This window comes from Vanellus vanellus (assembly GCF_965231255.1).
Source record: "Vanellus vanellus genome assembly, chromosome: 7".
NCBI classification, from domain to species: Eukaryota; Metazoa; Chordata; class Aves; order Charadriiformes; family Charadriidae; genus Vanellus; species Vanellus vanellus.
Genome location: NC_138912.1, coordinates 5,804,471 through 5,819,004, shown reverse-complemented (window position 1 = coordinate 5,819,004; position 14,534 = coordinate 5,804,471). Strand labels below are relative to the sequence as shown.

The 14,534-nt window shown below is 43.2% G+C and overlaps 1 protein-coding gene across 5 annotated transcripts in view; it reads left to right on the top strand.

Annotated features, from left to right (window-relative positions):
* TACC2 (transforming acidic coiled-coil containing protein 2) overlaps window positions 1-14,534 on the top strand; it is a 150,577-nt gene that overhangs the window by 89,603 nt on the left and 46,440 nt on the right. For all 5 annotated transcript variants that reach the window (XM_082486493.1, XM_082486492.1, XM_082486494.1 and 2 more), the window contains one exon: window positions 14,020-14,177. In XM_082486493.1, the coding sequence (XP_082342619.1) occupies window positions 14,020-14,177 (158 nt within the window). The remainder of the gene's footprint in view (window positions 1-14,019; window positions 14,178-14,534) is intronic.

Genomic DNA, 14,534 nt, shown 5'->3' with positions numbered 1-14,534 from the left:
ATATATAAAAGTTATCTGTGCATACGTAGAAAAATGCAGCCACATTTTTTATTTTCTGTCTCCCAAACTTAAAAGAGTCTACTGTATGCTTCTTAAAAGTTTGAAGGAAACTAGTCTGGTAAAATATTTGCAGTTTTATATGCTCATACATAGGAAAACCATCTTAATGAATATATACATGGAAGAGTGGGACCTCTGTAAATATTAGAGGTATTGGAAAGAATTTGGCTCTTGGGGGGAGGGGAGGCTTCTGTTACTGAATTAGTATTTAGCCTGAGTTAGTCCCTTGACAGATAGTTCTGCCTATTGTCAGCATTCTCTGTAAATTAGTTTTCTTCTTCCTGTTAGTGACAGTCATCAGTAAGCATCCCCGTCAATAAGTAGAGCATACTCTACTAGATTTGCCTGCTAAATAGGGTGAATTGCTGGAAGACATGGGGGTGTCTTACCGGAGAGAAAATGGACCAGAAGTAACAAGCAGATTCTTCTGTCAAGCTTCCCTGTGTTTTATTCCAGCCTCCCTTATTTGAGTCCAAAGGATCTCATCTCTGAAGTCAATGACAGCGCTTCCTTTGATATGAGAGGTTATTACATCAACTGCTACATCTGTCACTAGAAGTAGGCAGGTCACGTTTAGAGTTGAAAACAAAATAAAAAGACCCCAGAATCACTCGCCCTTCTATTAGCAAGGCATGCCACACATCTGGCAAATCCCGGTATACTATAAAGCTCTCGATACTGAATGGTGTGCCCTGTGCCATGCATAATGGAGCCGCTGTCATCTATTATGTATTATGACATACGGGCAAATTGGAAAATACAAACTGATGTGAGGTAGTAAAACCATGAATGAAAAGGCATTCCTGCACGTGCGTTGTGGCTGTCACTTGCAGGCAGAACTGTTTCCCTCTCTGCTTCTGCTTTTTGCTTTGCTTGACCCAGCAGTCAAAGTAACTGCTTGTTAAATTTAAATCAAAGGTGCTCTTCAGTCCTGTGTGTTTCAAGAGGTGCTTTTAATGTTTCTCTAACGTGATTATAGTACATAGAAAAGCGGCTCTGTCTATTATAAACGCATTTCCTTTGTTTTAAGACCTTACACCTATTGAGAGTTTTTGTATTTGCTAATGTCTTAGATACCATTTCCTCACCCATCTCTGATGCCTCGAAAGGATTTAGCTATGTAACAAACGTATTTAGTCCAGGTAAGCCGGCTTTTCAGTGGCAAAAGGCTGAGTTTTAATTGTAGGTAGAATTTCAACGCAGTTTGCATTTTCTTTGAGAAAGTGGGCGTGTTTGCTGTAAGAAACAAACAAACAAACAAATATATTTTTTGCTATGGAAAAACTTCTAAGGAAAAAAAGGTGTCATTTCCCTTCAGATCCTGAAGTGCTCTGAAGCAGCAACTGTGTGAATATAGTAGCTGGCTGTGGACATCACGTTTTGTACTCCCATTAGCACCAGAGAGGCAGCTTAATGGGAAAAAAAAAAATTGAGTTCGTTTCCTTTTCCCACCACAGTCTGAGGTTTTGAAGATTTCTTTTAAGGCACGTTTTGGCCTGAGAGCCGTCGTGGCTGGTGATACTAGGCAAGATAGTAAGATCCCTCCTTAGCTCTAGAAACCAAAGTGCAGCTTGCAATGTAGACTGTCTAAACCTATAGCGTGTGAACTGAGTTTTGGTTTAAGCAACCGTAGATATCTCTGAGACAGACCTCAGGGTGACTGTAGAGCTCTGTTCATTGTGTTTGTTGCTCTCCCGCAGTACGGTTTGCTACGGCTCCTCGGCCTCTGCTGCGAGGACCGATCAAGGAGATGACTGGGTGCTTGGGAAGCTTCTTGCTTTCCAGAGGAAGGACTGAGCCTGTTGGTTCCTTTGGGATGAAAAGTAAACTTTGGGAAAATCTGGGCCTTTCCATTTCAAGTTTATTTGATTTTGATTAAACAGAATCTTTAGAATTATGTTCAAATTTACAAAATGGGGTTTTCCTAAACAAAAGAAGCTTGTTTCCAGGGCTAAATATAGACCAGATTGTACCTGTAACCTAGTAGTAGTTAGAATCACGTAAACTCCTGCTTTTGAGTTTTGATTTCCGTCAGCACAGGAACCTGCATTTATCGGTCTTGTTAGTAACAGCTCATTGCTCTCATTAGAAATGGGTCCAGTGCAGTGCTGGGAAAAGGGGTTGGTTCCTAAAGGAGGGGGAGGATGAGCAAGGAATTTGAATCCCTTTGTTCAACTTCCCAAGTGGAGGATTGTCCCCTTCCGAAGCTGGAGCCTGGGAAGAGAAGGTTTGGGGCCGTTGCTCCTCGCCTAGCGCAGCGGTGGGCAGGACAGCTGGGTGCCAGCTGGTGAGGTGCCACCGCAAAGCGGGGGTCGCTTTCTTCCAGCGTGCTGTTGGTTGTGCTGGGTCGGCGCTATCCCCGCGCTGGGCATTCACAGCACCTGCCGAAAGGGACGGTTTCGTTCTGTTGAGAGCTGGAGCAGCACAAGCGCGCCCGTGGGAGGGCTAAAGCTGCGGCTCTGCTGAAGCCAACGAGAAATCTCCCAGAGCCGCACCGGGCTGGAGCGGCAGCAGAAGGATCACACCCACCCCTCAGTCATCAGAACATGAAATGATTATAGCCCCGTGGGAGATTTTTCTGTTGTTGTAAGAGGTTGAGATGGTTTTTTTGTTCTTTGCTCCTATTGCTTCCTGGCGGTGTTTCTGTCCATGCAGCTGCTTCACGTGGTGAAGTAGAGGAGTAAGTGTCAGCGAGGATCTGTGCGAAGCCCCACGCAGCTTTATGGGGGCTGAGCAGGGGTAAAATAGGTGGAAAATGGAGCAGGTTGGGGGCAGAGGGACTCTTTTCTCCCCTCCTTCCCTTTTAGCAAAGGGACTCCCCACCTCCCTTCTTCTCCACCCTCCGTGTAGTCCTTATCTCCTTTCTGAAAGGAAGGACTGTGAGCATTGCAGGAACGCAGTCTTGTTTCCGCATCTCGCTGTTTTCACGAATCTCCATGCCTTTCACGATAAACTGGTCCCCTGGGGATTACGGGTGTCATATATATATATATATATATATATGAATGACATATATATACCTTGCTCTTCACAGTTGCTCTTTTGTCCCCAGGTCCCGCTTTTGAGCGGGGTGGCAGAGCGGAGATGTGGCTCTGGAAAGCGTTGTTGCATTTAAAAGGTAGTTCCAATAAGGAAAGCAATTTCAGACCTATGGCTCTGGCTCCCAATGAATTATTGATTATTCTCCCCTGAAATGATGCTGTATAGCAGTGAGCACAGGGCTCGTGGATGCTTTCCGAGGAGACGGTTAACAGGATGTCATTTCCTGCATTAAAACTTTAGAGCTTGTTGCCAAAGGCAGAGGAAAGATACTTGCCATGGGTATGAAATACTTAACCATCAACTACGGATTGAAACACCAATCCCATACCTGGTAGGGTAAACACAGCGCAGCACTGACTGAGATTAGTATGTATTGACTGATTATAGCTGTATATGTGGTATTTTCTACCTTGGATATGGCGTATCCTGCATCTTTCCTGTTTCTTCTCGTCTCTTAAGAGATCTATGTGTTTGGATATTTAGCAGCCTCTGGTGATTTAGGGACATACGAGTATATTTGCTGTTGTGATGTCTGAAGATGAGTGCCTTTAATTAAACGGTATTTTCCTGTTGCTCCTCTGAGAATGAAGCATCTGCCTGAAAAGAGCATAGGGATTAAAAAATTCTTCGATCCCGAGTCCTGTTTCTGTAACGTAGATGTTTTCATTATTCAGACCGAAGCCAGTAAAAGGGAAAGCAGACTGGCCAGAAAGGATGGGGATTCGTTTCATTATTCATTTATATCGGTAGTGTTGAAAAACATACCCTGTTAGATCTCAGGAAAAGCAATAAAAAGGAAAAAATTAACATGATTTAAGGCAATATGGGGAACTTCTCGCTAATCGGTTAGAAAAATGATTTAAGTAGTTTGAACTGCTGTTGTAAGTATGCCATGTTGTACGTCTCAGTCTTTTTTCCTTCAGATGTGGCTTCCCACAGCTTGAGACGTTTTTTTTCTGGTTGCTGTGTGAAAGCAGGAAATGGCTTTTGTTGGGGGAGTGTGAATTTGGCTTCTGCACAAAATGCTCTCAAAATCGCTGAATAAACAAGCAGAAAAAGCAGGGAAAAATAATTCCTTCTTCCCATATTAGTTATGGTAGGAAGATTACCTATTATACAATAGGTTAAAAAACAAAAATCAACATTATTTTAAAGGTGATTATGCCCTCTTAATTCTCCTTCACTGCAGTTCTAATCCTGTTCTCTAAATATAAGCATACTGTGAGGAAAAATTGGCCCTTTTATAGTACATGATTAATGTTTAAGGGTTGCATAAGTTTCTTTTTGTGATCTATTCTAGATAACGCTTTTCTCAACTGACCCGTGTGGTTTGGGTAGCACGCAAGGTATTATTTTCCATTGCTGAAGTCCCACATAATGATCTGAAAAAGGGAGCCAGAGCATTTTATTTCTGTTATCTCACCTAAAAGAAAACCCGGAGTCTCGTATCTCAGCTCAGACACTAAGTTGTCTGAGGGCTTGACGTTGGGAGGTTGAATGTTACTGGAAGAGCAGCGAAGCCGCTCAGTAGTTTTACATCAGTAGCAGTACATATCTGTGCCATATTTACCCTTTCACACCAAATTTACAGTGGTGTAAATCACGAACGCTTCGGCTGAACTGCCTGAGGTGCGCTGGGGCAGCAGAGGACGTGACACCCCTGGGCTTGCGGCGTGGAGGAGAAGCAGAAAGCTGCCCAAAGCAGGGGAACCGCTCTGGCTGCTTCTGCGCACGATGCGGAGTCATCTTCCTCCCCCGTGTCCCTGAACTGAACCTTGTGCCTGTCGTGACACATCACTTGTGGGCCGGGGAGTATCACCTTCGATGTAATAGCAATTATTTTTCTGGGGAGCATTGTTGTCCCTGGGTCTTGTAGGAATATTTATGCTGAAATAATATTAAAATCCTTCTCTGCAGAGGAGCGAGTGCCTGCCCTGCTTTCTGCACACATCTGTGTTGATATGAGTTCTTGTGTAATGGTGTTGCACTAAAGTAGGTCTTTGTCATTTCAGTGGAATGGGATTTATTCGATAAAAGCTTTATTCTCAAGTGAGAACTGCAAAGGATGCTTCTCTGCCGCGTCGTAGCTCAGGCCAGAAAATGAACACGTGACATTTATCCTGCTCTTATGTTGGGCAAAATACCTCTGCTGAGAGAGGTGATTTTGTGGAATATGACTTTTGCTGCAGAAACACATGAATGCAAAACGTAATTCCTATTTAAACCTCCCAACTTTGATTGCAATACGTTCTTCCAAAAAACCTTTAAAAAAAAAGGCTCTCTGTTTTTCTGTCACACAGTATTGTACTTTTTAGGCTTTTAACGCATCAGAAAGATAGCAGGATAAAGAATGAAGATACCTAGGAAATTACCTTCATCCCAGTTTGGGGATTTCTTCTATAAATTTATATTAAGTTACCATGATTAAAGAAGCTGGACTTGTACCTGTTTTTTACTCAGCCATACCCAGTTTCAAAGTAAAAATAAAGAGAGATCTATAGGCCAGCAATGGTGGGTGTTATGAAGTAAGATTAAAATTATTCTCCAGCATTATAGTCTAAGATGAAATATCCTGTGATGAAATGGTTGTTTTGTTTTGATGATCAGACTTTGCAAGTCAGAAACTATAACATATGGCGCCAGTGTTGCGATGCAGGTGAGTAGCACGAGGTGTAAGTGCCTTTTCTGGTATGCATATGATACGTATTCTGTACATATGCCATACATGTCAGATAGCAGACAACAGGATTCCCCCGTAAGGCGATGTACTTGCTTAGTACAGGCTCAGCGCTAGAAAGCCATGAATTCCCACTGACTTCTGGTGTAGTCTGGGGCATTTTTTGTCCCAGAGTCCAATACATGCTGGTTTTCCTGTGGCTACCTTAAGGCTACCAAACTTTATTTTATTTTATTTTATTTTATTTTATTTTATTTTATTTTATTTTATTTTATTTTATTTTATTTTATTTTATTTTATTTTATTTTATTTTATTTTATTTTATTTTATTTTATTTTATTTTCAAGGCTTGATTCACACCTTGCGTGTGCAAATCAGTAGTAACGTTCCAGCGGGACAATGGTATGATGCCAGTAGGAGCAGGAGGTGAGCTGAAGACAAGGTTGGCGATCTGACTGTTTCCATCTCAGCATCCTCTTCTTGTGACCCGTTTTGCAGTTTGTCTCCTCACAGTATAGGTTTGTTGTGGATTTATTTAATCATAGGATGGATGATCTTGTCCCTGAATACCCTTACAACAGCGTAAGAGAAGTCCATTAATAGTTAATGGTCAGAAACGTGTCCGTCCCTAAAGGAACTGTCTTGTAAATGGAGTCTGGTGACATGTAAGTGACATGTTTGTACCTCCCCTGGCTCCTGACTCAATATGAGCGTCAGACCCAGCACTGAGAACATTCCCCGGGGGGGAGAAGGCAGCAAGGCAGATGGCTTTCAGTGGGCCCTCCGAAGTCAGCAGCCCTTCGGCTTGGCGAGGCCGGGCTAAGGCTGCTGGGCTTGCTCCGGGCAACGTGTTTTCAGAGCTGTCTGCGCTGTTCAATCCTTTTGAGAAGTCCTATCGTTTTAATGGTATATTATATGTGAGAGAAGGGAAACGTTGTTTGTGAGGTTCACGTCTATCACCATTTGCGTTGTTTTTCAATACATTGCGTTTAACGGATCCTTGGATGCTAGGGTTGACAGGCAGACTCATTCCAATAGCAAATATTAGTATCTAATACCTAAAATAACCAGATGAATATGCCATTATATGTGTGTTTTCTATATGTTGCCAATGCATACAAATTGAATATTAAAATTTAAAATCTGTAATGATGTTTCATATTCAAAACATGTAGGTGAACAATGACATAGCTAACAATTACCATGTTAAAAGAAGCTAATTAATGCGGAATGTCATGTTAGCTGGAAGTCACTGGGTACACAAATACTGTACAAAAATGATGGCATACAAAGCTGACATGTCTTTGATATTATCCTAACCTAGTGCTGGGATGAAAAAATGACCTTTTGTTGTAACTATAGCATATTCTTGGTCTTTGTGAGTAGGCCCTTAGGTCAGCTAATGGCTGCTGGCCTAAATTGGTAACTTGATCTCCAGGAAAGGAATTACCATTTGGGCTCTCTTGGTGATTTTGGATTATGATCCGGGGTTGCATTTGTAAGAGTCTGAAGAAAAAAAAAAAAAAGAAAAGGAAAAAGGAAAAAAAAATTATATGTATCTCTGCATTGCAGAGTTGTGTAACTGCAATATGAGTGATACCATCAGATGAATTGTAAGCGATTGTCTGTTACTGAATTTTATTTAAACAGAAAAAAAACCTCCTCAAATGTAATGTGTACTGAGTGATTTTTCTTCCCCTCTGGACTGTGTATGCACCCACAGCAAGGTGTTCGTGCCGGGAAGAGAGCCCAGCCTGAGTGGGTAAGGCAGATTTGGGGTGGATGCAGGAGTGAACTGGTCAAGACCGTGTACGTGCAGCAGTTCAGTGGCAGAGTTGACAATAGAATTGACCTTCCATCTGGGGACATCTGTTGCTGAAACATCCTGCCTCAGTGTTCTTCTCTTTGTTTGTTTGGTCAGTTCAGTGGTTTTAGTTGGTTTGTTTGTTGTTTTTTTGTTTGTTTGTTTGGTTTGTTTTTTTTTTTTTTTTTTTAAGACCTGTACTGAACAATCAGTTAAACCAAGAAATTTGGAAAGGTTTTTATCAGGCTGTTTACAGTGGAAGAGCTTTGACTGAAATGACTGTGCATCCCTGAACTCCTTGCCTCTGTGGCTTTAGAGACTTCAAGTTACCGAGTGTCTTCTCAAATCTGTCAGCCTGTGTGGCTCTTGCCGGTGCAGTGTATGTGCCCGCTTAAGTAACCTGCAAGACAGATTGACCTCAGAAGGATACAGCCAGACCTGCGTCCTTGGTTCTGATCTCATCAGTAAACCAGACCTGAATTATTCATGCAGGGTTTATGAGGATCATCACTGAAAATGATCGATGGAGGTGAGACTGTGGGGCTCACTCCTCATTTTTATTTCCAGCTCATCTCCCAGTGGGACTTAGAGCAATGAAAACCAAAATTCATTTTCAGTACTAAATTGAACATTGTAAGAAGTTGCCTTTTTTTTTTTTTTTTTTCCCCCTGATTTAGATTCTTCTCACGGTTCATAAATAGTTCAGTAAATACTCCTGTGCAATTTATACCTTTGCTTTATGATATAACAGTTACTGATGCTTTGGAGGGCCAGGTCTGATGGAGTCTGTGCGTTGCCTTTAGGTGTTGCCACAGGGAGTGTTATGTACCAGCGCTGCAGCGTTTGCTTGTTTGGGTCCTTCCATCCCTGTTCGTCTCAGCCCTGCTGGTACCTCTGGTGCACAGAAATCTCAGTACGGGAACTGAGCGTTGCGCGATGTCCTTCTGGTAACAGATGCACGTGCCTTCTGTGCTCCTATTTGTCATTTGATTCTTAAGGCCCAGGGAAACAGATCTGCAGACAACTCAACTGTCATTTTATGTGGCCCGGAGGTGATGGGCAGCCATTTTCCCCTTGAACTGCAGCTCTGGCCAGTTGTAAAGAACATGCGGATCTAAAGGTGAGATGGAAGAAAAGGCAAAATATCCCTTTCTGTCTCCTTCCCCTCAGGGAGTACAGCTGTATCTCATGGCAAGACTACAGAAGCTATTGCCAGTTAAAATTGATCAGCTGGGAATTGCTCATCGTCTGAGATAGTCCTCAATTTCTCTATATGTTTCCAAATGTCCCCCACACTACAATTAGAGGGTGACGTTTAAACCACAGCTCCCCAGTAAACCCTTGGAGTCCTTGCTTTTGTTTCATTACCCTCCAAGCTCTCGGATGGCACTGGAGCACAGTTTGATGGTGGTGTTACGTGCGTGTTGTAAGATTACCTGACTTTTTCCCGCTGATATGTCGTATTTCCAAATAGACCATGAGAATGAAATTGTCGCCTCTGGCCTGACATTGATAAAACAAAGGTACATAGAGACAAACAATTACTGGATAGAGGGGTTTTTGTCAGTACCAACAAGATGGATCAGTTTTTGGAGTGCTAGCTGGGCATCAGTGATATCGCTGATGGGTATGAGAGACCTCAATTAATGTGGGACGTGTTCCACTAATAAACAAATTTAACGTACTTTTTCCTAAATGCCAAGTTTGGAAGAAAATACACCAATTTAAATGCAGGTGAACAAAAGCTGTTCACTTTAGCTCTGATGGAGTAGATAGCCCTGAAGCCGGTCTTGATGTTGTTGGTTGTGATTTCACAACCTCAGCTGGTGGAGAGCAGCTCCTTTGGCTCCGACCTCCTCTCCCCGCTCCCAGCACCGGCAGTGCCTCTCGATGATGCAACTCCAGCCTCTGGCTTCAAAACTTCAAAATATCACCTACCCATTGCTCTCCAGACTGTCCATATTGCACACCAGTAGATCAGTGCTCCAGAAAGTAGGTAGGCATGGTTGGCTTTTTATTTCTCAAGCGGGCTACACTCTAAATAAAAAGTCTATATAGACTTGACTTGAAGTGAAGTAACTACAAACCCCCCGGAGCTCCCTTGGCACATACCGGGTCCAGATTTGCTGTGCCCCTCTGTAGGAAGTGATGCTGCTGACCTCAGTCCTTGTGTCAGAGCCCTGATTTAAGTTTCTTTTATATATCAGACATCCCTTTCGTTGCTGTGGAATAAAACCACAGCGCAGACTTGCATTGGTTATACTGCTGTAGCGTAAATATTAGAAGAACCCGAGGCAGATGGCAGGGTTCCCCACGCAGCTGAAGGTCACGGCTCTGTTGCAAACTACTTTTGAATGAATTGAGTTTCCAAGTGACGACTGGGATGACCTGACTTCAGTGGTTGTCGTGCCTGAAGAGGGCAAACAGTGAGGAAAGGCAGTGGAACGAAGAAATCTCATTCTTGCTTACCGAGAGCTTTCCAGCTACGGTGACAAAAAGGCATTTTTTCATTCTGAAATGGGGGAGGATTTAAAATTTTAAGCATCCGTGGTTTACAAAAAAAGGTAATGTAGCTTATGAGGCTGGATTTCTGCAAGGCCAAAGGTGAAGAAGAGAAGTCAACCCTAGTGACTCCCTTCGGTATTTCCTCCGGGGATCTGTGTAGCAGGCTGGGCAAGACCTCAGAGTTTCCCAAGGAGGGCGGGAGTGCTCCTGCTCCACAGGCTGATGCAGTGTTGCCGGAGTTGTATTGGTCTAGTATCGTTCTTGGATTTCTCAGTTCTCCCCTGCTTTGTGACCCCATCTGTATGTGTCACATTTACTGTTTAGTGGCAATCTTTCAAGAAGGGAGATGAAAGAGATGACCTGAAAGAATATTTCTAGTCATTTTGTACTCTATTACCTCACCTAGTCATTTTGTAGCTACAATCTATACCTTTTTTGCCTGTTATATACAAAACCTAAGGGATATGATGGAAAGATAGGAAATACACTACCAAGGCAAGGTCCCGCTAATTTCTTAAGCTGCCTAAAAGGACACGTGAACGTATGCTCCTTCCTGGAGCCTTTACTTGCCCGCTGCCCCACAAACTAGTCCTGCAGGCTCAGACTCCGCACTTGCGTGCCCCATCTCCGCAGCGTTATGAGCTGGGGCCAGCAAATGAGTTCTCCAGCTCCAAGAGCCACGCGTCCCATCTCACCTTGCTTCTTCCTTGGCTGGAGCTTGAGAATAATACTCCAGATGATGCAAGGGCTCTTCCTTTCGTGAGAGCCTGCCTGCAGCTGGATCCGTGGTGGCTGCTCCTTGCGCAGCTTTGAACTGGTGCCGATTCTCACGGCATATCACAATTTGGCAATCTGTTTTACACCATGAACTTCACGGCAGCATTATTTTCTTTCTGTGTGTTCCATGTATTTCTCGGAGAAAAGGCATTATGAATAGAACTGGCTGAAATATGTAATTTCCTTTTCACAGGAAATCCTGTTGTTCTGGGAAAATCTTTTCTTACAGTTTGAAAGTAGGACTGCAGTCTTAAAAATATTGTGTGCAAGAGAGACCATCCGTATTTTCACTGAGAAAAACTGAGCACAGGATCTAATTTTTCCAGGTTATAAGTAATGTAGACCTTGGATCGTTGTCCTGGTATGCGCTTCCAGGCTTTATGCTCTCTCCCGGATCCCAGGCTATGGCAAAGAACGTTATTCTGGTATTCAGCTTCGTATTTCATTGTTAAATACTGTATTTTGCCAGCATGATTGCTTCTCATAACAAACTCGGTAGCATTTGGATTACAGTTAAGACAGTTCTTACTTGATTACACTGCTGCTTATGGAGGGGTGCAGCTGAAAATTAGGAGTATTGCATGAGAATCTTTGGGGGATTATTAAATATTAGCAAAACAAAGCCTTGTCCTGGAACTTGGGCACCACAACTCTGTCCACAGGCTCGGGAGGTTCTCCGATGTGAAAGCTCATATACGGAACAAAAAAAGAGCAGTCATTTAAAGAAGGAGAAGACAGAGGTGCTCCATCAAGCCAGTTTTTACAGAGCAGTTACAAATATAAATAGGACATGAACACAGAGATCTTTAGCAATTTCAGTTTTATTAGGTATGTCTATTTATTTACTGCATATGTAACGTGCAATACAGACAGTTGGGAAAAAAGGGGTCTAAACATGTGTAACCATTATTGTTTCAGTATTACAGAGCAACACTTTGGGTTCAAAATGAAGAGCGTAAAGCATTAATAAAGTACAGCGCAGTGTATAAGTATGTGAAAGCCTGAGAGATATGAATTACCTTCCATTTTGTTGGTTTAGATGATAACTTTCTAGGTTTATTTTTATGACACAAGAAACATTTCTCTGCTGGGAAAATATCATGCTTCCCTGTTTCTCTTTGATTCTTCAACTTAAAAGGTTCCTGAACCAACTCTGTGAAAGGAAGAGAAAGCATTATTTTGTTTAGTACCTATTGTGCAGCTTTATTTACAGAAGCTCTTTGTTTGGAGGTGTTCTTAGGCTTAAAATATTTTGAACTTAAAACATGGCGCATCTTTGAAGGGCTATAATTTAAAATGCTGTAGCCTACCTTTTCCGGTGTGACTGGTCTGTGGCCTGATGAGTGAGTATGGTTTAAGGAATGACACAAAGAAGGTATTTTGAGGAGCCGCAGCAATGGATATAATCGAAAGCCAGGCACGCTGGTTTTGAGCGGTTCCCCAGGCAGTGACATAAGTTTGGGGAGGAAAAAAAGAAAAAAATCTCAAAAAATCCCCGAGTAAGGCAAACATCCAAAGCTATTAGTAGAACCCCTCTTTCTTTGCCCTGGAGTAGAGGTGATGAGACGGGAGAGACAGGGCTGCGAGGAGGTGGGAGCTCTCATTGGGATTCTGCAGGGACAGCCGGGGAGAATCGGGTCCGCTATGCTCCTCAGACTGTCAGGGGTGACATCGAGGTCTTTTCTTCCCCAGCTTGCCAAAGGCTTCATGCTGTGATGGATTTAGGCAAATGTAATCGAATGCAAATCCCGTACTTGTACTTCTCCTGACATCGAGCTGCTTAGAATAATCACGAGCTTTGAGAGTCCAAACCGAATCTGGCAGTTCACAGTTATCTTTTAACTTGAACAAAATGAGAAGAGCGCTCTATTCAGGACGGCTTGCAGAGCGCTTCTGGGGGATGAAATGGCTTTTCATTTCATGGCAAATTTTGTCCCTGTTGCACTGGGGTGTGTGCAGCCACGAGGGGCAGTGGAGACTCCGGCCGTGCAAGGAGTCGCTGGAAATAAGAACGTCAGCCCTGTCCTTTAGGAAGGGGTCGTATTCAATGCACTTTATTACAGACCAGCAGTAAAAATCTGCATCTGAGCAACAGAAATGCTTATTGAGTGTATACTGAACATATGATCGGTGCATATTGAATATGATACCATTGTTACTGCATTCCTTGCTCCCAAAAAAGACTTCAAGAAGAAATTTTTTAAAGCTAAAATTTAGTCTCAGTTTGGCTTAAGGACAAGTAAGATCTGTAGTTTTCAGATCCGGAAGGACACTATCCTAAGCCTGTACTGCTGTAAGAGCAAATGGTGTGTCCCTGTGTGGTTTAGGTCTTCGCTTAATGTTTAGGCTACCCATCATTTTGTCCAGTTGCTGCCTTTCAAGCTTGCATTTCATTTGGCTGGCTCCATTTTGGGTGCCGCTGTTCCTTTGCTGGGCCGGCACCGGCCCGTTATGGACCTTACAGTTTTTGTGTCTGTGTGAGCACACGGTGCTAGAAAAGCATTATTGACAATACCAGGACTCTGGTGCATTTTACAGGCCCTCTTACCCTGTGTAACAAACCCCTACACTTACCGTTCAAAAAGGGCTGTGGTAAAATTCTGCTAAAAGCAGAACGCAGTATTTCTGCGGGAGCAGGATGCACAGGGACTTGCTGTACCTCAGGTGTCTCCGTGTCTGCTCTCTCACCTGTAGGAGCACACACAGAAATTCCATGCTATTTTAGGTGGGGTTTTCGATGAAGCCGTGAAATTCTCTTGAGAAGATCCTTTTTATTTGTTTTTTAGTTGATCTAACTACACTTGTGCCAAGTGCAGTTTCTGAGACTGATACAGATGTCGGTGGTGGCGCCTGGGTGGTTGAGCCACCTTCACACTGGAAAGCCGGATCTGCAGGACAGATTTATTTCCAAGTGTGTGTTTGCTTTTGTAACACAAAGAAGTCTTAAGTGACATAAAGACTTACAAATGGAGAAGACCACAGCCGTCATCTTCTGCTCTGGAAACCATACCGCAATGTAAAATGTCCTTTGGGAAATGCAGAGGTAGCCTGGTCGCTGAGGTCGATGCCATCAGCTGAGAAAGCCCTGCATTTCCAAGCAGACCTGCAAACATGAATCTTTGCTCACTACTCTCTCTCGTTTTATTTTCCCCAGGAGCTCTGACTCTGAAGAAGCATTTGAGACCCCAGAGTCCACCACACCGGTAAAGGCACCACCTTCACCTCCGCAGCCACCCCCTGAAGCGGCGGCAGCAGTTGTAGCAGACATAGCAGAACAAGAAATAAAACCGCAGCTGCCCTTGGAAGACACAGGTAACAAGCACGTAATGAGTAGGACAGGTTACTGGGGAAGGTAAAGCTGCAGGGAGGTGTTTGTGTAAGCACAGGCAAGGAATTGATGCTAATAAAACGTCTTCTGGAAGATTAGTTAGTGTATGCTGGGCATTGTCCATGCTGGGAGGAAAAACCCTGTCGCCTCCTGGAATAAGGTGTTGGAGAATCTGTCCATAACATCTGATAAATAATATAGAAAAGAGGAGTTTTCTGCAAAAAAGATTCTTCCTTTTGAATCAAACTTCATTCCCTCTTCTCAGAATTGTAGAATCTTTACAGTCAGATGAGTAGAGAAAGGCGGTATGAGATACGGGTGCAGGTACCTGGGTGACCACC